Source organism: Coffea eugenioides, chromosome 11 (genome assembly GCF_003713205.1).
Source record: "Coffea eugenioides isolate CCC68of chromosome 11, Ceug_1.0, whole genome shotgun sequence".
NCBI classification, from domain to species: domain Eukaryota; kingdom Viridiplantae; phylum Streptophyta; class Magnoliopsida; order Gentianales; family Rubiaceae; genus Coffea; species Coffea eugenioides.
The window spans coordinates 50,243,130-50,269,414 of NC_040045.1; the positions used below are offsets into that span (position 1 = coordinate 50,243,130).

General features: G+C 36.2%; 4 protein-coding genes across 6 annotated transcripts; 1 reads left to right on the forward strand and 3 right to left on the reverse strand.

Moving 5' to 3' along the window:
- Positions 1–12,082: 12,082 nt before the first annotated feature.
- On the forward strand, positions 12,083–14,011 carry LOC113751360 (cyclin-D3-1). The gene is made up of 4 exons (XM_027295341.1): positions 12,083–12,805; positions 12,930–13,131; positions 13,250–13,380; positions 13,498–14,011. Exons 1-4 carry the CDS (start codon positions 12,290–12,292, stop codon positions 13,732–13,734), a joined length of 1,086 nt encoding a protein of 361 aa, XP_027151142.1. The 5' UTR covers positions 12,083–12,289; the 3' UTR covers positions 13,735–14,011.
- Positions 14,012–18,966: 4,955 nt separating this feature from the next.
- Positions 18,967–20,831, reverse strand: LOC113753893 (ADP-ribosylation factor 1-like). 3 transcript variants are annotated; one of them, XM_027298169.1, is made up of 6 exons: positions 20,498–20,748; positions 20,214–20,284; positions 19,890–20,009; positions 19,635–19,753; positions 19,377–19,458; positions 18,967–19,244 (listed from the first exon to the last, which is right to left on the reverse strand). In XM_027298169.1, exons 1-6 carry the CDS (start codon positions 20,643–20,645, stop codon positions 19,239–19,241), a joined length of 546 nt encoding a protein of 181 aa, XP_027153970.1. In that variant the 5' UTR covers positions 20,646–20,748; the 3' UTR covers positions 18,967–19,238. The 3 variants fall into 3 exon arrangements, with proteins under 3 accessions (XP_027153970.1, XP_027153969.1, XP_027153968.1); XM_027298168.1 differs by lacking the exon at positions 18,967–19,244 and adding an exon at positions 20,759–20,831 and having other exon boundaries at positions 19,368–19,458; positions 20,498–20,647; XM_027298167.1 differs by lacking the exon at positions 18,967–19,244 and having other exon boundaries at positions 19,368–19,458.
- Positions 20,832–22,202: 1,371 nt separating this feature from the next.
- LOC113752834 lies at positions 22,203–22,998 on the reverse strand. Its single transcript, XM_027296885.1, has 3 exons — positions 22,879–22,998; positions 22,537–22,608; positions 22,203–22,427 (listed from the first exon to the last, which is right to left on the reverse strand). The coding sequence occupies exons 1-3, from the start codon at positions 22,996–22,998 to the stop codon at positions 22,203–22,205; spliced, it is 417 nt and encodes a 138-aa protein (XP_027152686.1).
- A 396-nt stretch (positions 22,999–23,394) lies between these two features.
- Positions 23,395–25,968, reverse strand: LOC113751059 (microtubule-associated protein RP/EB family member 1C). Its single transcript, XM_027294911.1, has 6 exons — positions 25,762–25,968; positions 25,467–25,622; positions 25,118–25,224; positions 24,182–24,431; positions 23,985–24,098; positions 23,395–23,893 (listed from the first exon to the last, which is right to left on the reverse strand). Exons 1-6 carry the CDS (start codon positions 25,867–25,869, stop codon positions 23,615–23,617), a joined length of 1,014 nt encoding a protein of 337 aa, XP_027150712.1. The 5' UTR covers positions 25,870–25,968; the 3' UTR covers positions 23,395–23,614.
- Positions 25,969–26,285: the final 317 nt, after the last annotated feature.

Consider the following 26,285-nt stretch of genomic DNA (forward strand, 5'->3'; position numbering starts at 1 on the left):
TATTTATAAAAGGAAGTCCATCTAAGATCTCAAGTGGAAAATTTTGAAAATCTCGAACGGAATTAGTCAGGTTCAAGGCATGTGACCCACTAAAATGAATGTTTTGTTACATAATCTATAAGATTGTGTCTAATTTTGTTCTTTCAGTAATTGAAACTCTTATTTTCACAATAGAAAATCAATGAAGGACTTTTAATGAGAAATTAGAAAATTCTAATAGACATATAAGAGAGAAATTGGATACGATCCTAAATATAATGGACCAAAACTATCATTTCTAACTATGTGCACGACATGCATACATGACTAATTCCATTAAAAATTTTTAATTTTTCATTGTAGATACTAAATTGGCCTTCTTTTGTAAAGATAAGGGACTAGAATGGTCGTCATGATAGATAAGGATCAAATTGGTCAAAATGCAAAAGATGAAGGACCAAACTAGCCATTTTTCCATCTCTCTAGTTTTCAACATACTTTTGAGTTTTGACTGGGAGGAAAGAGAGAACTTACGGGTAGAGACAAATCGGGAGTTTTATTATTTACTCCTAGTATTATTATTATTTTTCTTTTGTGCCAAATCGAGATACCGGGTACCAATTGGGCCTTTCTCTTCTCTCAATTAGGCTAGCCGTATTTTCGGATATGGGACGATGGACGAAGAAAAGAGAACTGACACGGTGGGTCTAGCGCTTATATGACCCCAGGAAACTTTTGTTTGTGAGGTGGGCTGGCTAGCCCATCACAGTAAGAATTCGTACAAGTCTTAAACCGGAGAACTAATAGTTTGCGCCTGCCTTGTAGTCAGCTTCTAAGCTCGATATACAGTCGAATATTAGCTTTTGTTTTTGAAGATTGAAGCAAGCCCAGATGAATCCCCATCCTATTGCCCTTTTCATTCCTCTTCCTTTAGATGAAAAGTGATGATAATATCATCGGTATAACGCACATCACACATAAAGAAAAGTTGGGTTAAAATGATTAATTTTAAGCTATTGTCAATTGTTATTTCCAAAATAACGGGGAATTGCATGTAATACAGACCATCTAAGTTAATGGGATATGATACCTCTTTTTGCAAAGAATACAATTCAATTATTTTGTGATTGCTTGATAAACTCAAATTTTACGGACAGAAACATGAGAATTTTTTTTTTTTTTTGTTTTGTAAAAATGTCTCTCTTAAGCACTATTACTAACACATAGGGCCGTAAATAAATCAAACCCTTAACGAATAGTTCGGATTCGATTCGTTACGACTCTATTCAAGTTCAACTTTGAACGAGTTCGAATTCAAATTTGCATCAGTATTAAAATTCGATTAAAGTATCAAATTAAATTTGAACTTTACATATTTGGCTCGTTAAGACTCGAATAATAGTTATATATATATATATATGTTATTTAATATACATAAATATTTTATATTAATAATATATTTATTATTCTATTATATATATTATATATTTATTATTGATAAAATAATACTAAAATGTAGAAAATAAATAAAAATTTCGAGCTCTTGAATCGAATTCAAACCTACCGAATATGATATTGAATTAAGCTCGAACTTAAATATTAATCTCATAAAAGTTTCAAGCTCGAGTTCGAGTTTGGACCCAGAACTTTGAATAGATACCGGCAATTTCAAAGTTGGATTCAATTCAATTCGTTACGGTTCTACTAACACCCGTACAATTACAATGCTGAAAATGGCATAGAATTCTGCGTAAAGCCAGAAGGGCAAAAAGGAATGCCCGGCGCAGAAGTCAAGTAGCATATATGAAGCAAAAAGCAAACACTAATGAAGTTGGGCACTAAAAGACGACAATGCTGAACAATGAAAAATTGAACATCACCCATCTCAAGTCTCTCAACCACTGGCCAGTTCATGGCACGCAACCTCGCAGGTCGAGCCACCAAAAAAAAAGACGAGAAAAAGAAAGACTACTACGTATCTAGAATTATATATATCATTCAGAACGACTATGAATGCTCCTCCATGCATCACTTTTTACAAAGTAGAAATCTCTTTTATTTTTGTTAAAAATCACTGTAACTGCAGGCATTTCAGCTCCTTTATCGTAGACTACGCAACTGAAACAAAAACTATATGGAAATATCATAGCTTTGTCATTGTCTCGCTCTCTCTCTCGAATGCAGAGCGAAGTAGAAAGAGCACTCAGAGGACCTTTTGTGTGTACAGCGAAGAAAGATAGGGTTCCTTTTGTATTGTGACTGGTGTATAAATGGTAACTGACATGAGAAACGACAGAAAGCGCATATTGGACTTAAGCTTTTGGCAAGTAAAGGAGGCAGAGCCTAACTAAGCTTTTTCTTCCAGATGTTCCGTATATCTGGGTTTTTCTTGCACGGGTTTAAAGGAATTCTTTGCAGAATCGAACACATACATTACCTTTTAATGCTTGGTTATGCTTCAGCTTTTTAAGAAAGTAATCGTTATCACTAATCAGCCATGAGAGTAATGAAAAGGGAATTAAAACCTCATATAATGTACCTACCATGGCATGCAGTTGTAAGTTTAATATACCCAATACTTAATGTGTATGGCTTATGCTGAGATTGAAGGAGGTTCTCCGGTCTTGTTTGACACTTGAGAGTCAAAGTTCATATATACTACTATATCATGAGAAGAGAAGACGATATGTAACGTAAGATCAACTCCTTTTCTCATGTGTAATTTGTTTTAGAGATTCCATGTTTTCTAATTTTGAGCAAATAAATAAATTCATTCATTTAAATTTGACTCATAACCTGAAAAAAAAAAAAGAAGATAAACCAATCCCCCACATTTAATTTTGGCAAGAGATTTCCCGAGAGTTGTGCAAGCTATTAATCAGCATAATGTGCTACTTTTCTTAGAGTAACACTTGCATGAGCTCTTCGAATCCAGGAAATGTAATTTAGGTCATCAATTTGGCGCAGTAGAGGTGTACTTTTTGCCAAATTCTGGAGTAGCTACGGCGTATTAAGCTGTATCCATATGTGACGTAGAGCAGGTATTCACTGTACATATATATTCAGAAAACAAACACACAATTGAATTGATGACAAAATTTCCATCTTTTGGTCGAACCATAATAAACATGAGAATGTGAGAGCTGCGAAAATGAATAATGGCAGTAATGAATGTGCAACTGCGAATCGCTTGTCAATAATTACCCTGACACTATCGGAGGTCGACTACTGGGATCCCATTCATTGGATGCAATAATAGCAATAGCTTTTGCTAATTATTAGTCGACCTGTAACTATAATCTTTACTCTTTACCTTTCGGCACCAGCTCCAACTGTTCACGGGTTTTAGTGGTGACGAAGGAGAAACAAACAATCATGGAGCTCTCTCCGTTTCTTTTCTTCTGTTCATGATGGACGATGAAAAGCATAGGAAGCGGTACACACGCTACGGCGTACTAGAATCATCTACTACTATTAATTTGGTCTGGTTGATTCTCACTAGGGTCATTAATTGAGTGGATTATTAATTTGTGTACCATGATGTCCTTCCCCGGACCGGCTGAGTAAAGGCAAAATTCATCGAGTAACGGTAATTCATTGCATTGTTAACGGAATATTAAACCTTGGTGCGTTTTGGAATATGGCCTTTGGATTCAAGCGCATGGTCAGTATCATTCAATGAAAATCCATAAGAAAAAGTAAAAACCTTTTCTATGCAAAGTATCTGCGTTGGAAAGCAAAAATGTTTATAGACGTGGGAGTTGTCATTTTGAATCAGAGAAATGTTATTCGCATTACCATTTTTATTAGTCACTCTCCAACAATCATTTTAATCATATTATTATTTTTATCTATTACATTATATGATAAACTAAATTGTGGGAGTGAAAATAACATTACCCTTTAAATTATTAGTCCTTTTCTATCGATAAAACCTTGCCACTTGAGTTGTTTGGGTTTTGACATGATTTACTTTTTATCTGTTCAAAACAATTGAGTTGTTTGGCATAGGTGAAAATCTTTGTTTGAAATGGCACAATGCAAGTTGAATTGGTAAAAAACCAAATCCAAGATATAAATAATGATTAGCATGAGTATTTAGAGTTGTAAAGCAGCATATATGGGCATTGGTAAAATAAAAAAAAAAAAAGAAGTTCCATCTCAGAAATGGTGGAAGAGTTTTTTTTTCCCCTCTTCTCTTATTTGAAAAAGTTTAAAAAAGAAGGGAAAAAGCTAAGTTCAAAACGGTGAAAGGAAAACAATTACAGCCCATACAAATTCTGGAGGAACGTAAAATTTTAAACTTGTAACTACTAGGGCAATTGAATCCTAAATCCCGTGGATTTAGACATTGGATGTTTCTTCCCCAGAGAGTCAATAGTTTTTTCACCTATGTGGTTTAGTTAACGTGTCATGAAAATTAATCCCAATGAGTGCAAAAATTTCAACTCGATGTTTGGGGTGGAGATGAGATTTAACTCCCTCTAATTCCTCTTCTCCCAAAGGAATGATTTCACAAACCCCCCTTGATCTGTAATAATTGCAGAGAGCTCTCCCCAAATTTTAAAAATTATATTTACCTCCATTATATTTACTGTTTATATAACGATGTTGGTCCAACGATCCAGATTTTCTTTCAAAGACCCTAAATTGCTTTTTTGTACAATACTAAAAAAGAAAAATAAAGCATACTCGATCACTTTCTTTCATATTTTACACAAATTTACTATCCTAATCCTTTGAACAACCGCCCAAGCATAAATTCCAATTCCAATTTCGAGCAGCCACTTAAAAGTTCCTAAATTGCATATATAACATCAATATGTGCCACGTCAAAACACACACACACACACATATACCTGATAATCAATTTTATTCTCAAAAATTAAATCTCAATGCCCCAACGCCTTTCCAATACTAATCTAAGCTAATCTTGTCCTTAAAAATATTAACATCTAAGAAATAGAGAATAAATTTTACCTCCACAACAAAATCATAAACAACAATTATTAATCCAACAAAAGAAATCCTTATGCAAATTATTGATATTTTAAAAAAAATCTTGATAACAGATAAAATGCGATGACTTTCACATTTTTGGTCATTCTTCCTATTTTAATCATCAATTCATTATTTATTTCTCTGTCACTGCAAATCTCTTCATTTACTTTTAGCTTGACATATAATCTTCTTTGTGTGTTGATTTTGCAACTTCAATTTACTAATACCCATAAAACTCAAGATAATAAAAGAGGGAATAGCAGCGTAACATGTAAAAAAGAGAGAAGCAGAAATGGACATGAGATAGAGACACAGGATTTTTTTTGGGGGTTTTGTAAATCATTGTCTTAAACCGTGAATTGTCCACTAAGTGAAGGATATCATAGGTACTTTACTATGTTAAGGGAAATAAGTGTAATTATTTAAACCAAAGGGGAGCTAGATGAAATTGTTAGAAACTTCAAGGAAGGTTTGTGAAGTTATCCTTTTCCGAAAAGCCTGTTAGAAACTTTCTACAAGTAAGGTAATAAGAGAAGAACTTTTGCCCTTTGTTCGAAACAACAATACTAGTGCTTTAATATTTTCTTCCCTCAAACTTCTCACTTCAGATTTGATGGAGAATGAAAAATCGGACGGTACATTCTTCTAGATATCATGCAAATATATATCCCTCATAATATTTTCATTTTCTAACAGGAGTAGTTGGCAATCAAAAGTGCCTTATGTTTATTTCTTGACCTACATTTTTTAATCCATAATTTTCTGAAATGTTCCCCCAATGGGTACAAAGGCATTCATCTGAGTCGGTGGTGGTTTAATTCCTGTCGAATTACCCCTTTGGGGGTGCATAGGCATCCGTTTGAGCTGACGGTGATTCAGTTCTCATCGAGAGTCGATGGTGGTTTAGTCCCCCTGAATTATCTCATTATAGAAGAATAGGTATATCATAGGATTTATCGTGTCCGACAAAAAAAAATAACATTTTCATTTCCTCGAAAAAGAATCTTTAGCATGAATTGGTAAGTGGCTTACTAAGTGGCCAAAGACAGTAACTTGTTTTGCACAGCCATAGTGGGTGTTTTAATAGTGGCCACTGCCCGTCTGAGCCTGCTTTTAGTTCGAACGTACCAAGACGGTCGCAAATGCAATGGAGCCTGGCCAAGAGATTTTAATTGCTACTTGGTACTAACGAAACAATAATAATAATGGCAATATTTGTGCAGAGCAACAGAGGTAAGGAATGGCAACTGGCAAAGGAACCAACCACCACCTCCAGCAGCAAGCTATGGGAAAGGATGAGGCGTACGTACGGGCCCTATGTTTGGCAGACCGACGAAAGAAAGGCCAACAATTATTGGAGAAGACATGGAGGGGTTCCGTTCCCTTACATATACAACATGCTCCTATTGTGTGATGCTTTATGCCCTGCAGCTAAGCCAAATAGTAGCAATTTCTTGGCTTTGTTAATAAATGTTTTTCACTGTTAGACTTTGGCCAGTACTGGCCAACGAAGAATGGTGCGATAACAGAGTGTGAGTATGATTAATGTTGTTTACATGATTTAGTACGACAATGATACTTTAGTGGTGGTCAATTGTCTCAACAACTCAGTATATAGTAACTATTTTTTTCCAATTACATGTGGCTGATGAGCAAAACTTCCCATGACACAGTTTTGAAAATTTCCCAATATCCTTGCCCTTTAGTTAGATTAGGAGTTAAATCCAAATATGGGCTCGCGCTTGTTTATCTCGGAGCCTGTAGTGTTACATTACATATTTACATTACGTACCCTTGGTGGGTTGAGAAACTCTTCCCTATTTAATTTGCATGACTAAATAATTCCATATATTGCGTTTCTCTTTATTTTCTCAAAAAAAAAAAAGGTGTCATTACTGCAAAGAAATTTATGAAATCTGGTACAAATTATGAGAAAGTGTTAGTTATGAAGTGTCTATCTTTCTTTTTTCACGTACAATTGCCAAATATATCGTAACGAGAAACATGGTAGTACTGGATATAACAGGAAATCCGTGACCTTTATAGTCTATTATCAAGAAAAAAGAGTTCAATTTTACCTAATTCAATCACTCAACAAAATCAATCAATTGGCCACCACCATAGTCTTTTAAGGCTTGATGTGGTGGAAGGTTAAGGATACAAACATTACCTCCCACCATGTGCCCACTGTAGTGGCTTAAATCCACACGAATGCACTACGCATCGCATGTGCACTATGCACCGTTTGGCCTAAAGTTGATTTAGTTCCCGTCGGTTTCTCAACAAGTCCAATTGGACTTTCCTTTTTAAAATAGGTTAGAATAAAAATAGAAGTAAGTGTGGAATATGCAAACCGCGATTGACCAAAAATATATATATGTATATATATATATATATATCAGTGAACAAAACCAGGGAGCCTGAATATATGAAGGACGTCCTTCTCTTTCTTAGGTGACTGATGGTTTTTAGCAGTATTAATCTAGCAGTCTACTACTGCTATTACCGAGAGCATATCTTCGCGTGAGACAGACGTTACTGATTTTCTGTTCCTTTGCTAAACCCGATCTCTTCTTCTCCTTCTTTGAAATCCCAAAATAAATAAATATACATACATACATATGTATATATATACTGTACATCTTCCCATTTTTTAGTTGCAGTGTTAGTACAAGCATACGGAGCGGCTTAACTCGCGAAGTTTCAACTTTAATGTTGTTTATGTTTGATGTTAAAATATTTTACAGGAGACCACATTTGATTTGACTACTTGGTTTCAAAGCTTTGAATTTGATGGCAGCGGTCTTTCCATCGCTGAGTCCATGGGAAATGTACTCATTTATACCGCATTTTTTCGTTTCTTTTTTTTTTTGTTTGGAGGTGGGGAGAATGAGGGAGCAATGTTGAAACCAACTTGTTTTAGACAAGTTAACCACAAAAATAGATTTAGAATCTTTCATTGATTGGTAAGTTCAAGGTTCAAGTCTCACGTTTTAAAGTTAAAAAAAATTCAAATTATGCGTCAAAACATACTTTTAAATTAGATGATTTCTCTTTTTTTTTTTTTTTATTGACAAAGGGGTAGGGGTGAGCAAATTCGGTTCTTACCGAATTCATAACCGATTTCAAATTCAATTCGGTAATTTGAAATCGGGTATTTGGTAATTTGGTACAAATTCGGTACGTACCAAATTCACCGAATTCTAATATGGTATGAAATAGGTAATGAGATTATGAATTAGGTAATAACCGATTTCGCATTCAAATTCGGTAATTGAAATCGGGTACCGCATTACCGCATTCGAATTACCAAATTGGTATATAAAATTATATAATATATAGATAAATGCTATTTAGTATTAGTATATACTACTAATACTTTATTATATTATATAGGTAAATGCTATTAATATTAATTAGTATATGGTATTATCAATTTATCATCATATCATGTACTTATAATAATAATAATATATAATAATGTACAATATATTATTTTAGTATTTGTTAATTGTTATATGACTATAATAATACCAATATATAGTAATACATAACAATATAAGATAACTATAATACTTATTATTTTATACATGAGTAACATGACTAGAATTAGATAATAATTAACACATATATGTATAATACTAAATATTAAACAATAAACATAATTAGTAATTAAATTTAGATATTGGTAATTTGATACATCATTCATGTTTGAATTTATTGAATATTTGAATGCGTAATCTCTAACTTGCAAGTATTAGTGTACTTTACATATTTAACATAAAAATTCATATTATCTATTCACTAATCTTAATTCTTAAGACTTTACGTACAGATAAGACAACTAAGTAGTTAGCAGTGTAAGTGAATGCATATGAATTGCAAATCAATGTACTAGTGTATTGACTTTCACAATAATATATGTAAGTAAATAAGTTTTATTTTGATTTGAAATAAATTATAAGTTTGTAAGTAATATAACTTATCACTACTCATTGTAATTTGTAAGTTTGTAACTAATATTACTTATTATTAATCATTGTAAATTATAAATTCATAAATTATCACTAATCATTGTACAGTCTAAGGTTTATTCTAGTTTAAATTAATCACTTTTTATGTGTTCCTTAAATCATAGACTAATGATTTTAGGCATAAGTTATCAAATAAGTTAAAATTCATATTATCTATTTACTAATCTTAAGGCTTTAAGTATAGACAAGACAACTAAGCAGTGTAAGACTGTAAGTGAATGTATGTGAATTGCAAATCAATGTATTAGTGTATTGACTTTCACAATAACATGTGTAAGTAAATAAGTTTTTATTTTGATTTGAAATAAATTATAAGTTTGTAACTAATATAACTTATCACTAATCATTGTAGTTTGTAAGTTTGTAACTAATATTACTTATTATTAATCAGTGTAAATTATAAATTCATTGTAACTACTAACTAATATTGCTTATAATTAATCATTGTAAATTATAAATTCATAAATTATCACCAATCATTGTATAGTCTAAGGTTTATTTTAGTTTAAATTAATCACTTTTTATGTGTTTCTTAAATCATAGACTAAGGATTCTAGGTATAAGTGATCAAATAAATGCCAATTAAACCACAAAATGATTAGAACATAAGTAATGTGTTCAATTATGAATAAATTTAGGGATCAAATCAGTAATAATTTATAAATCATAGATGAATTCGGTTAAACCGAATTCATTACCGTTTTCGAATTTGAAATCGGTTGCGGAATGAATTCTGTTATGCCCAATTCGGAATTGAAAACGGTTTAAATTTTTACAGGTAGAATAACCGAATTCACCGAATTCAGTGCACCGAATTACCGAATTTGCACCGAATGCACACCCCTACACAGGGGTGTCCGGATCAATCCTTACAGGGCCCGACTAATCCCCTGCGGCCCGGATTCGGCGTCCCAACCCGACCCGAACGCATTAAGTGCGCGGAGGAATCGAGCGGAACGGAGACTCGAATTTGTGACCTCACTTCACTTAAAGCTTTCTCGATAAAAAGAGAGAGATAGCGCAATCACAATCGGGGCAGGTGAACGGAGGAATCAAGTTCAACATTTATGTTTGGTGAATTAGATCAAATTTTCTATCTACCTTTTCATCGAAATTAACTAAGCATGAGCAATTTTTTTTCAGCTTCGCCCAAACTTCTATTTGAGCCTCTGCGGAGCACAACTTTTCTTTCCTTTTGTTTTTTTTTTAAAAAAAAAATTTAAAAATTGAAGTGTTTGTTTTCTTTTCTGGGGTAATTGGTCTCATTTGGTATTGCACTGAAGGTTTTGTAGATTCTCGTGCTAATTAATATGAGCAGAATTAGTAGGTGATTGTGATTTTGTTCTTTTCAAAATTAAAATTTTTTTAACGATATTTTAATTGCTTCTTTTGATGTTTTTAGCATAGTTCAAATAGAACGGTTGATGTTGATAATCACATCACATTAGCGTTAATATATAGTAATTAGGTTGGTAACCTCAAAACTTCAAACATCCTGAAAATCGAGAGCCCCACAAAATTTTTCCCCAGTCCAGTGTAAGACAAACGGGGACAATTGACAAACCGGGTTGGACATGGTCAACCCTTTTGAGTTTCTCCCCAGAGCTTTCCACCCCCCGCCCATCTCAATCACGTGTAGACCGTAGACTCTACACACTCCCTCCAAAAAATCCATCCATGATTAATTCCATAATCAAGCCATTAGAGGCGCATAATCTGAGATGTGATACTACCATTATTCATTGGTGTTAGCTAATTCATTGTTAAAACCACAAAAGAAACCTTCTTAGACTAGAAATCTTGTGTCTCACTTTTACTTGGGAAACAGTTATAGGCACCTTTCTTAGACTGATTTGCACTTACAATGGGTTTGTTTAGATGATTTATTTGAGATAATTACTGTAGCACTTTTTGTGATGTAATATATGTGAAATAGAAAGGTGATTGAAAAGATAAAAAAGTGATTAAAATTTGTGAAGCAAATTATTTTACTTGAAATTTGGAAAGATAAAAAGGTGATTGGAATGTGTTTACTAGTATTAAGTTTTTACCAAATACGCACGATCATTGTGCAATTTATGCTTTGATGTTCCTTGATCAAAAGATTTAGTTCAACACGGTCCCGTTTGGCAAGTGAGTTTTTTTTGTGTTTGTTTAAAACTTTATTGTAGTTTCCTGTAGAAGTTTTTTAAAAAATTTTTGAAGTGTATAATTTAAAAACTTTGAGAAGTTTTTTGAGATTGCCGTAATTAGGTTGTGTTTGGATTGCATTTTCTAAGTTTTTTTGTAGAAAAATTACTGTAGTAATTTGATGTATGCAAGGAAAACGATGCAATTTTTCGACGAAAATGACTATTCAAACAAGGCCTAGTTTTTAAAAAACTTGTAACAGATAAACTTGGCAAAAAACTCAAGTGTCAAAAGGGCCGGAGTTTACTTGGCTGACTGCAATTAGGAAACTTATGGCTATTTGTTATCAATATCAAGACCGTCATGTCTTGTAGACTACCAAACCAAACGAATTGAATTTGTTCAAATGCCTTGTAGGTAATCACTTAAGATTCACTCTGTTGGTGGTAATATGCTTCACTTATTTAACTGTGTGTATATACACACAATCATATATATATATATATATATATAGATACATATGTATCTATACATATATATATTCTTGATATATGTATTTAGTTGGTACAGTATCCTCAGTGTACTATCAAAGTTTTCATGCTCTATTTTCAATTTAAAGACTTGTAATAGTCCGCTACCATTAATTGGCAAAAATAGGAGGATGTGGAATTATCTACAATGGGCTTGGGCGAATGTGCCGTTACACAAGGAGTTACATGCTTGTGGTTCTGGTCCAGTATCTATCCCCATCTTGGCTGAGCGCCAAAATCCTCCGAATCACACTTTAAAGTTTAAAAACTGAGACAAAAATTGAGAAAGAAAATTCATTAAGGAAGAGAGAGAAGTCTAAGGGGGGGAAAAAGGACAGGCGTGAAAGCTATCCCAAATAAAATCCATCCTGCGCTTCCTTTCTTTGGTATACGCCACCCTTCGTTACCAAGCCCAGTATCCCACCCCCACCCCTCCTCAAACCCCAAGCCCCCAACCCTTGTCTCTCTCTCTCTCTCTCTCTAGGACAGAAAAGAGAGAAAGAGGCAGATATGTTACTGGGTCCAAGATTGGGTTAGAGTACTACTAGTATGAGGAGCTTCTCCTCCTAAAGATAATGAGAATAGCCTTCACTGTCTTCTTCTCATCAGAAGAAGATGGTTACCCTTTCACATTCTCAACAACAGCCACCACAAATCCAGCTCCAAAATCTAATCTTTGATGGCCTTTACTGTGAGGAAGAGCGTTTTGATGAGGTTTTGGGAAGTGGGCTTGGTTTTGAACAAGATGAGAGTGACTACTACTACTACTGTGACAAAAAGAGCTTAACTTTATTAGAAAATGACCTATTTTGGGAAGATGAGGAGCTTGTCTCTCTTTTATCTAAAGAAAAAGAGGCTCATTTGGGGAATAATAGGAGCAGTAATCTTGACTCAGATGGGCTTTTAATGGTGGCTAGAAAAGAGGGTGTTGGATGGATGTTAAGGGTCATTGGACATTATGGTTTTACCCCGATGACTGCTGTTTTAGCTGTGAGTTACTATGATAGATTCATATCTAGCCTCTGTTTTCAGAGGGATAAGCCATGGATGAGTCAACTCGCTGCTGTCGCTTGTCTTTCTATTGCTGCCAAGGTGGAGGAGATCCAAGTGCCCCTTCTGTTAGACTTTCAAGTATGTACTTCAATTGTAATTTTTTAAATCAGTACTGCTCTCTCTGTTTTCTGTGTACTTATAACTTGATTTTGGAATGTGGGGTGTTTGATTTGTTGCCGTGTTGCTTTTCTGTTTCCATAAGGTGGAAAGTGCGAAATTTGTTTTTGAGGCGAAGACCATTCAGAGAATGGAACTTCTGGTGCTGTCTACTCTTCAATGGAAGATGAAGCTGGTGACACCTCTTTCATTCATTGACCACATCGTGAGGAGATTTGGATTGATGACTAACAGGAATTTGGAGTTTCTTAAGAGGTGTGAGGACCTCCTTCTCTCTGTCATTGCTGGTAAGGAGATCAAGTCCTTGTAGCATTATTGCTTTGGATTGAAACCATGGATCATTTATCCGTTCTTTCTATGGTGAAGTAATCTATACATTATATGATGAACCTACTTGGAATGCAGATGCTAAGCTTGTGCATTATCTCCCATCTGTGATTGCTTCTGCTACAATGTTGATCGTTGTTAAAGACATTGATCCTTGTAGATTAATGGAATATCAGAATCAGCTGATGGATGCTCTGAAGGTTAGCAAGGTGGGTGCTAATTTGATAATTTCGGTCCTTGCTTCTGCAATTTACAGATTTCGATATCCTTATTTCGTACTAAATTTGCAATTGGTGAATCTTGATTGTTCATTTGAATTAATGCAGGAGACCATAAATGAGTGCTATAAACTCATCCTGGAGATAATGGATGATCAAGGAAACAAGCATTACCAAAATGGCAAGCGCAAACATCAGCCGATACCAGGCAGCCCAAATGGTGTCGTTGATGCATACTTTAGCTGCGACAGCTCTAATGATTCGTGGGATGTGGTACTTTCTGCATCACCATCGAAGCAGATGTTCAAGAGAAGCAGAGTTCAGGACAAGTTAATGATGTTATAAGTTCACCTAGCAGTTTGTCTGTGAGTTTGGATAATTGTCCTTTATAACTCTCACGCTGTTGTTGGTAGATTCTGTTGGCAATATTTATCTAATATACTGAGGATGGCGCTACATATAGTCTCTTTTTTATGTGCGCTCTTAGAATGCCATGCAATATTATGGAATGCTCTCATATCTGACTGATTTTCCGGCCAAATTCATGTAATGGATCAGAAAACTATTTGCTAGAGGGAATGAATCTTGAAATTGAAAGAGAGCTTGGTTAAACTTTTTCTTGCATTGTATCCATAGTTCTGATAATTTCATAGACTAGCATCAATGGCAAAGGACATTAAGCAGAGACATAGTACTTACTTTATATCTGCCTGTTATCCTCCTTTCACCCATTCACATGAGACATGAATGACACCTACACAAAAGGTTGGTTAGAATCATAGACAGTGATGGGTGTGGGAAGTCTTTGGTTGTTCCTTAAAGGACTAATTAATGGAGTGACATAATTTTCAACTTAGAACAGGTTGGCACTAGACTATGTGCTTGTAACTAGTTAAGTAAATTGTGTGTAGAAAGATTTATTCTTGGAGGCAGGAATAGATTGTCGGCCAGTGGGATTTCAGTAGTTGCTGATATGCTTTTTCTTGCTGGCTTTGACCTTATGTAGAAAAATTGCGGTTGTAGTAGTAATCAAAGCTTGATAGGTTGGGGGAGGGATGGGTTGGGATAAAGCTTGATAAAATGTTGGACTTGTGTCTTTGGATCAAAGAGAGGCTAGAATAATCTGTATGATTAGATGCAACCAGAACATGTTATCGGACTGAAGAGCTAGCTCTTCTGTGAAAAACATGATGCGGCAACTACCTTGTGAGAGTGGGTTATGAATCTGAGAATCAGTCAAAAAGACTGTGAAATGATGATTCAAGCTTCATCGTGACAATACAGAAGAGACCTCGGGAAAGAAGGGTGATCACAATGGTGAGATAAAACTTCCAAACCAAAATAAGAGAGACAGTTTAAAAGATTTCAAGTCCCTGAATTAGCTCTTCTCTTTTGAAATCAGATGCGTAATTGTCAGTCATAATTGTGCTTGATGTTCATGAGGTGATGACGAGTGAAATCACAATACAAGGAATTTCCCTGATTATGCTTTGCATGCATAAAAGGATTCTTTCTCATATGCTGTACCGGCCAATGATATCTTTGATTGATCCATAAAAGTTCATCTGATTCCTGATTAACTTGTTTGGCCACTCTATGGTTGTGGGTTTTCAGGTGTCTAATAATTTGGCTATAGTGGGAACCCAAGAGAGAGTCATGGTTTTGACAATAGTTCTTGCGAGCCAATAGGTACCTCACCTTGTGGGGTGTGTTTGGATACGTGGTAGCTCCTTGAGCTAGGCTTGTAACATTATTTTAACTTAGAAAAAAAAAGAAAAAGAGGAGTTCAATTCCAGCTCAAGGAGGAATGTGATGTTGGTTGGGACTTGGGAGGTTTTTAAATATGGATATTGATGGACTTGTCCACCCTTTTTGATTTTGTGGGGAAGGGCTTGTCCATATAGAGACTTTTGGGGGGGAAGGAGGGGGGGGGGTCCTCCCAGACCCTGTTCCAAGGGCTTTTCAGCTTTTAAGGCCGGTACCGGTATGGCCTGATGATGGTTGAGGATCATCAACAGCAAAATGATGGATTTTTTTAAGGAAAATGATTTTTCAACTTAACAGCTACTGTAATTCAATTGGACCCACCCAATTATTCCGGAATGATAGTACGTAAATAGTACATTATTACTTTCGAGCATCGACCATTAGTACAGAAGAAGACTAGTAGCCTGCTTGCCCTCCTTTTTATTAAAAATAAAATAAAATAAAATACGTACTCCTCTGCTGTTTGACCGGTCAGTCTGACCACTTTGGGAAGCCCCGCCTCCGTTACAGCCTTGCAGGTTCGCAACTTTCTGACTTTAGCATGCCATGAGCAAACGGCTTCAATAATCAATAGTACTACTAACACTTCTATGTTTTTTTTTTTTAATTACACTTCCATTATCATTTTAATTATACGGTTTTAATTGATTAGATTATGTGATCAAACTAATGATGAAAGTGCAAATAACAAAAATGGAAGTATAAATAACATTCGATATGATGTTAAATAATTTTATGAGTTCTTATTATATGGTGGGAATTAAATATCCATTCGATTTTTACCCGAAAAGAAAAGATGGTACGTATTTAAATATGATTTCACTGTCATGCAGTTCTTTTTTTTTTTTTTTCATTTTTATGATAGGACATTCAAATTTTAGTTTGTATATAAAAATGATTATTATTGTCTCTCTTTTCCATATCAAATTATTTACTGCATTAAATTATGAAGATCATGTCCCGTCTTGATTTTAAAAGTTATATACTAACAAGTTTATTACATTAGCACCTAACATTACATGAACCTCAGAGAAAATGTTTGGCATATGATTTTGCTAATCTGAAAAATTCCGATCTAACAATACGAAGAGGAAAAAAATGAGCAATAAGATCCAAGCTATTCTATCTAAGCAGTAGATAGCGGGCGTGAAAGTTCTCCTAGTGAGCTGTGCTACATAGGAGAGAGTAAAAACTAAAAGCAAAAGGAGATTAAACTTTAGCATTAGTCGTAGAATTTTTTTAATTCGTTAATTAATTGGGGAATACTCTTATTCTTATAGGGGCGTTAAAGAAAATATCCACATAGTACAAATGCATGAACTTTCAAAGAGGATTCTTTTAACATGTGTCCAATAAGTATCTGGTTAGTCCACTTAATTTATCTAATTTACCATTTAAATGCAGACAACCATATGTATAGTCTTCTTGCATTTAGTCATTCCTCAACCTAACTTTAAATTTCTAAAAAACGAACACGTGTTTGATGGAATCACGTTTTACCATGAACTAGTCTTTTTCTCCTCTTGACTATGAGAATGATAACGGATAGCAGATTATTTACCAAATTTTATTTACTTGCATTATCAACACATTTTTTAGTCACCTTTTTATTTCATATACATCACATCAAAAAGATACTGTAATATTTTTTTTCAAAAAATTATTCCAAGTAGTCTACTATCCCAAACCACTCACTAATTGGAGTACTTGTCAAAGCAATACTTCTATGCACACACACACATATAAATATATATATATATACATATAAATGCTTTCCAAGACTTTGATATGATATATCAAACGGTGAAACTGCAAGCATGGAGTTGGGGGAAAGAAACAGTGGGGGGAACATGAGATGCGGATTCACAAACAAAAAAGGGTTCTTCAATAATAGTAGTAGAATGGTCAGATAAGAAGAACATTCAACCAACGAACAGATGAAATTATTTCAATCTAAACTTTTTCCAAGGGAATTGTAGCACAGCTTGCTTTCGTGTCAGCACATTACTCGCAGAGTTTTCTGAAAAGAAAGCTGGACGATCATTTAAGTTCTATACAAACTAGTCCATATATTCATTCCATAAATGTTGTACCTAAGGACCGAAATTTAGTAATGGTTTTAGTTGAATGTAGTCCCACCCGTATGACTCCTGTGCAAATGAAGTTGATTCTTCAGAATCGCAACATCTTCATCCATTTTTGTCTCTCGTGATACTTTTAGCATTAGCTTTTAACTTTAATGGGCTCTCGTAAAACGTCATTAACCACCAAAGAAAGATGTTAATCACATTCCACTGTTTGTTAATGATATTTTTATTATTTATTTTATCATATAGTCTAATAAATAAAAATTGAGGAGACCTCACTCAGTCTAGCAATTAAAATTGAAATCTCACTAATTACAAATCCTGCAGTCAAATTTTCCTCAGATTGTTATCTCTCAGCTTCTTTAAATCTCACCCTCTCTCCTGCCAAAAAAATTCTGAAAAAAATCTTATGTTAAAAATGATAGTGAAGGTGTCATTAACAAAAAGTTGACTGCACTGAACAATTCTCTTTAAAATTGGAAATGTTAAAATTTAAAAATTGGGAACCGAGGAGTGATGGGCTAAGAATGAAAAGCCGTAGAGCAAGCTGTACGATAGTGAATTAGTGAGGAAACTTCGCATTTTGTGGTATCGAAATCGGCGCCATTTCCGACGACTTTTTCTTTTTCTTTTCTCCATAGATTTCTTTCTATAACTCCGCAATTGTTTTATCCATTATATCGAACTTTCACCTTTTCTTTTTCAAAAGTTTTTCTCCACAGAATTAATTTAATTCTGCAACATGTGATAATATTCATGAGTGCATTTTTAATCACAATAATTACCGCATTTGCAGCACCATTGTATGGTTTTTGCCGGGGGGCTGGGAATCCTAAAGAGTGTGTTGGTTGAACTGCCGGTGCCACGGCAGATTAGTTCTATTTCCCTTTTCCTAATTTATGGCCATTTAATTTTTGTTTCAACGTGATCTTTCTTTGGTGGTTAGAAAAAATAAAATAAAATCACTGTTGCTTTATTCTCCCCCACCCTTCATTGTTGTCTATGCTCGGATAATAGGTAAAATTTCACTTTGAACCCTTAAATTATAAATGCACTTCCATCTCAAATTTTAAGCTTTCTTGTTGGAATCTTTGCCCCTAAAATATGAAATCTATTTCACTTTAGTTCTTAAACTTCAGTTTTGGACACACCACCTTTTAAAGTATGAAAATCTAAAATAACTTGTTCAACATCTTAACGAAATTGTTCCGGGTTGTCTGGTCTTTGCCAGAATCACATAGCTTGACAATCCTTCCAGGTTCAGTTTAAAAAGGATCATTCAACGGTTTATTTGTTCGGCTGCACAGATTCTTAAAATATTGCAGCTGTGCCAGATAATGTATTGTCCTAACTTCGTCGATGAAATTCAGATCACCCCGGTTAATTTGCCAGTGGTTTGGCCATTTCTATGAATTTAGTTGAAGCCCTTGCTGCATTTTGTATCAGCTTTCGATACATTTAATCACACATAACATTTATCCGGATTTTCACATACAAATCACAATTGAATTCTCCAACGAAAACTTGCTCCCTATAAGCTTACATTTTTCCAGGCTACATTTCTTGACATATATGTATACGTGGCAAGAAACGTCTGCTTTTTAACTGCCTGAGTAATTTTGTTCTTCAGCTTGGTGCTTCTTGAATAAATTTAGGCGTGCCTTTTCAAGCAATCAAAGTTTCACTTCTTAAGTGTCTAAGTGCGAACAAAACTAGTTCAGGCAGGGGCTAAGAAGTGATTCATTACCATCACAGCAAAAAAGGCAAAAAGAAAAATAGGAACAGAAGAAGATGCCATTTCGCACACAGTATCAGACCTTCTGCATTACACTTACTCGATGCAAAATGACAGGGCTTAATATCTAAATTTTACATGCTTTCACTTGCTCATGCCCGTTCTGCATCCTAAATTTCTTTAGCAGGAATTTGTGATTCATTACCTGTCTAGACGTAAGGAAATAAGTTCTGGAGGCGCCAAGTTGACAGCTTCTGCAGTTATGCCTGAATGGCAAATACAAAACACGCTTAGTGGTAGTGCATAATTTGTTAGGGAATGGGGATCGGGTAGGATCTAAGTATTCAGTTTAATTGGGAAAATTCTAGAGAATCAAGATGCCATGTTAGTTAGCTTGCCTTGCTTGAGATATTGCTAGACAACCAATCTAGGCCCTCGTAGAGTCCCTGACCCGAAGTTGCGCAGGCACTCTGGATATACCTGCATCAGTCATATCCTATAAGATAAATCCCATAGAGTAACTCCTCAGGATTTCTTAGAACCGTGTTATGGTGTTTTTATGTAGTCTTATAGTTTCTCTTTGTGCACATAATTGTTGATGTGTCTAAACAGCACTACTTTAGGCAGATCGATTGCACAGGTTTAGTCGTGCATACCAGCGGCGCTGACGGAGTGAGTGGAGGCCAAGTTTATCTGTGATTTCAGAAACTCTCATGGCATTTGGGAGATCTTGCTTATTGGCAAAGACAAGAAGGATGGCATCACGTAGTTCCTCCTAGGAAAAGAGAAGCAAATTGTGGGCATGAATCTCATGACAACTACTTCGTGGAGGATTTTTTTTTTTTAAACTTTTTTGGGTAAGCACTTCGTGTAGGATAGTCGATTCGTGTTAAGCGTTCTACAGAACGTACCTCATTAAGCATTCGATGGAGCTCATCTCTTGCTTCTGAAATTCTTTCTTTGTCATTACTATCAACTACGAAAATAAGGCCCTGAGTGTTCTGAAAGTAGTGCCTCCATAAAGGTCGAATCTGTAGATGAATGAGTATAGTAGTAAGAGAAGCTCTTTCGATGTGTGATTAGCATGCCTGATATGCAGATAGCAGTGATTTGTAACGCATGCGTGCATGAGGAGACCATAAGACGTGCATGGGTTTTGCCCTTGGCTAGTAAAGATTTTTGCCAATTGATTTTCATAAGTAAAGAAAGATTAGGTAATTGATAAGAAAAAGTACCTTATCCTGCCCTCCTACATCCCATACTGTGAAACTCGCGTTTTTGTATTCCACTGTCTCTACATTGAAGCCTGTTTGATCCCAAAAAACCGTTGAGACCAGATACATCATACAATTTTCAAGTTTTACAAGCACCCTCTGGGCAAACAAATTTAATTAGGGAAGATTGAGAGCTTTGTGTAGGATAAATACAACATCCTAGTTAGCAATCCATGTAACTAGTGCTTACATATGAACTTGAAACACATACACAACACACACAGTAAGAAGTTCCAAGCAGATACCTATAGTGGGGATGGTAGTAACAATCTCTCCAAGCTTTAACTTGTACAGAATAGTAGTTTTGCCAGCGGCATCAAGACCAACCATCAGAATCCTCATTTCTTTCTTCGCAAAGAGCATTTTTGCAAACCTTGATATTGCCAAACCCATTTCTGTACCAAATAATCAGGAAAATAGAAAAAGAAAATTAGGTACGTCGTACTTTAAGCTGTCCAAATTCACTCACTTGAAAAATTTAATAGAAGATGCCAGTGGAGACACACAGAAAATGCATTGCTTTCTGTTCTTGCTTGTATTTAATTGACGAACGTGCTGAGAAGCATAAAGAGGAAAGGTGGATGGGATCATGGTTCGAAGTCTCGGCCGAGACCGAGACGACTCGGCCGAGTCGTCACCGTCTCGGCTCTTACCGATACGATACCGTGACGAAACAATACCGAGATACTTGACTCGCCGAGAAATTGGCCGAGACGTCACCGCGACGGATTGACTCGGCCGAGTCACTCCGAGTTATCCCGAGTCAAGATGAAAAATCGGCCGAGTTACATCGTGACGGATTGACTTGGCCATTTCTTTTGCTATTTTTTATTATTTTTGTTTAGCATACTTTTTTTATATTATTAATAATTTTTAGAATATTAAATACTTTAAAATTTGCGTCTCACCGAGACCGCGACCGATATGCCGAAACCGATGTGGAACGTTCCGGGCCGCGACCGTGACCGCGACCACGACTTTGAACCATGGATGGGATTCAGCCAGGGGCCGAGGTAGAATAAAGGGCACTGAATTGTTATGCTTTCGGCTGTGAAGAAAAATTCGATTTGGCATATTCCTGGAATAGCCTAATACCAGTCCAGATGAGTGACATGAGCTGAGATTCGCTCTTTGAGTTGGACGTTTATAGAATCTAATGACGCCCAATTTGCAGGGAATCGGATTCACTTTTTTTTGGATGAAGAGCACCACATAAAAGTAAACTAGTTGGCCGGTATTTCCTTTCAAGATTGCTTTCTTCGCTTGGACTTCTATTAAGCGCCATATTGCTCTACATCACCATATGCTGATACTGGTGTGTGGTTTACGGGATCATCTCGCTTGAGGGTTATCCTTTTTTGTGGGGATCATGATTACGTGCTACATTGTTTTTTCCTTCCCTTGGCATTAAGAATTACATCACTTTGTGAATCGGTTGCTCACGGAAAAAAGCAACGAAGAGGCCTTTCTGGCCAGCTTCTTCAGGAATTAATAATCGTCAATCCTGACCTTTGATAATAAAAGCATCAACAAGGGGTTTAATACATTAATGTTAATATATAGGCATGTTCATGGCTGCCAGTCTACGGATGCCAACCAAAGTACGAGCAAATGAATTGGGGGCATAAGTCATAACAAGTGACGTGTCCATAACATTTTCGGTAATCAGATTGATTAGAGAGAGCAAACAAAGATACCCAACATTCCATAGACAGCAAGGGAAAACAGATAGTAAATCATAAGCCAAAGTCTACTATAAATAATTCACTTGTGTAGTTAAAAAAGGCGTTATCCTTGGTCCTGGAGATGGAGTGATGAGTAGTGAAAAACACTCTCCAATCAAACATGAAATTCTTGAACTAGAACTAAACCTGAATAAACAAGCGAAAGCTGACACAGAGATGAAGTAGAACAATAGAAGTGCCAAAAAAAAAAGGGCCTATTGTGAAGTTACTTCCGAGAGATAGCCTCCTTGGCAGACTCTAAGGTTGAGGCAATGGAAGCAGCAGCATTGGCCAAGACACCGCCACTAGTTTTTGAATCCGGGGATGAGTCATGATGCTGATGTATGACCTGCACTGGCTTCTGGTCTAGGCCTCCTCCGGCAGATGACCTATAATCTGTTGAGTCCACCCTCCTCTCAACCTGACCTTGTGCATTTACAGCGCCAGTTTCCTAGCACAACAAGAACCTAAATAAATCATTTATGCAACAAATTAATTCGATGCGGAAATTATTAGTGAAACATGCTGTCCAACATGGATACATGTACATACAGTCTTACCCTGTTCGCCGATGGGTTCATACTGCTGACGTTGGTGATGGGTTGTCCTAAATTTAGAAAACGAGGTCTTGACTGCGTTTGTTTGGGTTTTTAACGTTCCAAATGAAACATTTTTGCCATTTATTTATGCGTGCATTGGCCGAATCTGTTGGCAGTCGAAGGAAGAAAAAGTCTTTAGGATTTAGCAGCAACCAACCGAAGGCGATTACTGCGTTTCAGTTATGGCCAAGGTTTTTTCAAAAATTTTCCCCTTCCGTGTTTTACATAGTTGTGATGGAAAGATTATTATAGCTTTTCAAAGCGGCAGCCAAAGATTATAGTCATGCGAAGAGATGTACTTGCCATTAACCAGGAAGTTGGTCTAACAAAATAATTTTGCCAAGATGAGACATTTGGCTTCTCCAGCTCCTTCATTATCTTTTTCAATACCTCCACTCCGACCCCATAAGCATCCATCCTCATTGCGTTGCATTGAGGAGAAAGGAGACCAAGACCAAAATCACAACCATGTCATCACAAGGGGTTCTGCACCAGTAAACCTCTTGGCTTGCCTAACAACTGATACTACATAATAGATTGAATTTAATTCGCTCGTTTCTCTCTTATTATTATGTTTTGGCTCAAAAATGCCAACGTTATACAACCACTTCATGAAATTCACCTGATGGCATTTGAACATATTTCTGGGCATGTAATAAAATTGTAACTACTAGCTAGTAATCAGCTAACTTTTGAAGTTGGTTAAAAACTTACTGTTTTCCCCTTGCATTTTTTAAGACCTTAGGTTAAATGGTGTAAGGTATCGCTTAGAGCTACCATGGAAGTAAGCCTTATTCTGCTGATAAATCCTAAATGAAGTGCTCAAGGACCTCTTCTTACAAAAATATATTTCCAGTCATGCAGCATGTCCCTAAGATATACCCAGACAGTTGTTCCTACTTTATGTTCTAAGTAGGACTATTTGCAACTAAAAGAAGCAAAAACTTTGAGATACACTAAGTAGTTTTTGAACAGACAACAACGACTAGCATAGCTGCTAGATTGTGTACACCATTGAAGTCCAAATTCTCATAGACAATCAATATGTCACCAGGGGTGATCCACTGCAATGGACATCAGAAGCATCAGAAATCCTTTGCCTCGGGGACAAGGTACTGTTTGCAGCTGCATCCACATCAACATTGATGAAACTTTTCCTCTTTTGAGTTTCTAGTTTCAGCAGGTCTTCCTCCTCCTCAGGTATGGTATCCAATGGTTCTATTTGCTGCTGGTTCTGAGATATCATAGCTTGAGCTTCTGCAACCACTGAAGCATCATCATCTGTAGCATATAGAATCCTCTTTATTGCCTCAACCACCTGCAACATAGAATGCTATCAGATGAAACATTTAACCACAAAACCCTATGCTTGTACAATTGCTGAAATAAAGATGGTCGGAGAATACTACAGGTAGGTTCTCAATCTCAGGGCACTGGCACAAGATTTCAATGTCCCTCAACTTGGCGAAGTAGAAGTCCCTCTCCTTCTCAAGACTATCCACGGATAATTTCAACTCTGTTATCTGCGTTAGAACATATTCATTACCCCTTGAAGTCTCAATATCTTCAGATCAAAATCATTTTCATAATGGATGAAGTATAGTACCTGTTGTTCATATGCAGTTCGTTCGGCTTCAGAATAGACTGAAGACCCTCCGCTTGAAGAAGGCCTAGAGGACTTGACAGCTTGACTTGCAATATTGACATGGGGTGCATCACTTCTTCGAGCATTGTGAGGAGCATGTTTGGCAGCAGCAGGAGCTGCACTTTTAGTTGAAGGCTGTGATGGAACAGATTTCTTGCTAGTATCTTTTCCACCCTTGGAGGCCTCTCTTCTCCTCTCAAGAGCATTGTAACTGTTGTTTGACATTCAAGAGTTACAAAAAAAAAAAAAACATTCGTCAAAAGCTGAGTCGGAGTCCTTTAAAATAACAGCTAATGAAATTCTCAATTAGACATGGATAGTTGAGGCTCCGACCACATGATTAAGTAGTGTCATGTAGCTTAACTATTTCTGAGCAATTACAGAGATTCAGAGATAAATATATAAGTATCTGCAACATGTTTACATTCTTGTTTTGTTTTGCATAATTCTGAGTTCAAGTACCTTGGTGATAAGTAAAACTTACGAGCTACTAATTTTACAATACTCACACACAATACCAACGTAGTGGCAGATCTAACCTACTTGAGAATGAAGAAAACTAAAGTAGCAAACACAAAGTGCTTATCAAATGATTGGCGTCCAGCCCAAAAATAAAACATCCCATAAGCTCAGCAAATTCACAATCCAAATTCATGCTGGGAACAGAGCATTGATTCTTAGGAGATCTTTAAAATAGAAACCAAATAAACAGTACAAAGAAAAGAGATGATACAACATTACCCCAAAAGAAGGGAGGAAGAAGAAAAAGAAGAAGAAATAAAGCAGCTAGATATACCAGAAATTATTAAATGAATACAGCAGAGTGAACCACAGAGATAGTTTTCCTCAATTGAGGTAAGACAGAAAGGTCAGGGAGCAGTCAGGTTCAGAGAAAACCTGTTGATAGATCCTCCATTAACAGTGTCACAGTAGCGCTTCATCCACTGCATGAATTCCAAATTGTCCAAAGGCCTTCCTTTGATCAGCTTATTAACCTCAATGTGCTATACTACGACAAACAAAGACTATTAATCAACTGGTTAAACATAATTTTAGGAGAAAACGAAACTGCTACCATCTTCAAATCTCAGCACCAAAAAAGGAAAAGCAAAGAACCTTGTAAAATTGTCCAATTTCATATTCTAGGAGACAATAAATATGTTCTTCTATGAGATCAAACAGGACCTTTCCCCCAAGAAAAAAAATCCTTAAAAACTAGAGCAAAAGGGGGAGAGGGAGAGAGGACCTTGGTGATTTTGAGCTTGTTGAAAACGTCCTGGAGGACTTTGTAGTTCTGAATCATTTCATACTCGGTCTTGGCATCGAAATTGACCTTGTGCATCGGCACAGTTCCTGGATGAACGGCGTCCATCAGCTGGCACTGGACCGCACCTGTACATGCCTGTGTAGAAATGATTTTACGAAAATTCACAATTTGCAAGGCAAAAAAAAGAAACACAGAGAGAGAGAGAGAGAGAGAACGGCGAAAAGGATCTAGGGTTCGTAAGGCATGTCGAGAGGGAAATGGGAAAGTAGTGTACCTCTTCGACTTTGGTGAGATTGAGATGTAGCGTGGAATTAATCCAAGTTAAGATCTCCGATCTGCCGACGAAGTAAGCCGAGTCCATCATCCCTATGTTCGTCGCCATTCCTCTTCGAATCTCTCTGCTCCTTCTCCTGAATCGATATCGGCGATGTGTGGGTGCGCGTGTGTTATTTGAAATGAGGGGAGAGCGGGATGGAGTGTTCTTTTTCAACATAAGTAGATAACATGGCAACTCCATTCAGCCAGAATTTTCGTCGTCCTCTCACGTGCCCGGCATGTGGATTGGAATCATCATGTTGTTCGCGCATCGCGCGTTAGTTTTCCCATCTGGCCTCGCCTGCCAGTGTCCCATGTGCCCGCGCTTCCGTCTTTCTGTTCTTCTGCTGCATTTGCTCTCTTCCCGCTGCATTCTCTCTCCCACTACATTCTCTTTCTTTCTTTTTTTGGTTTTTTTTTGGGATAATGTTGCTCTATCACTTATCCGCATCCTCTGGAAACTGGTACAAAATTTTGTTGACC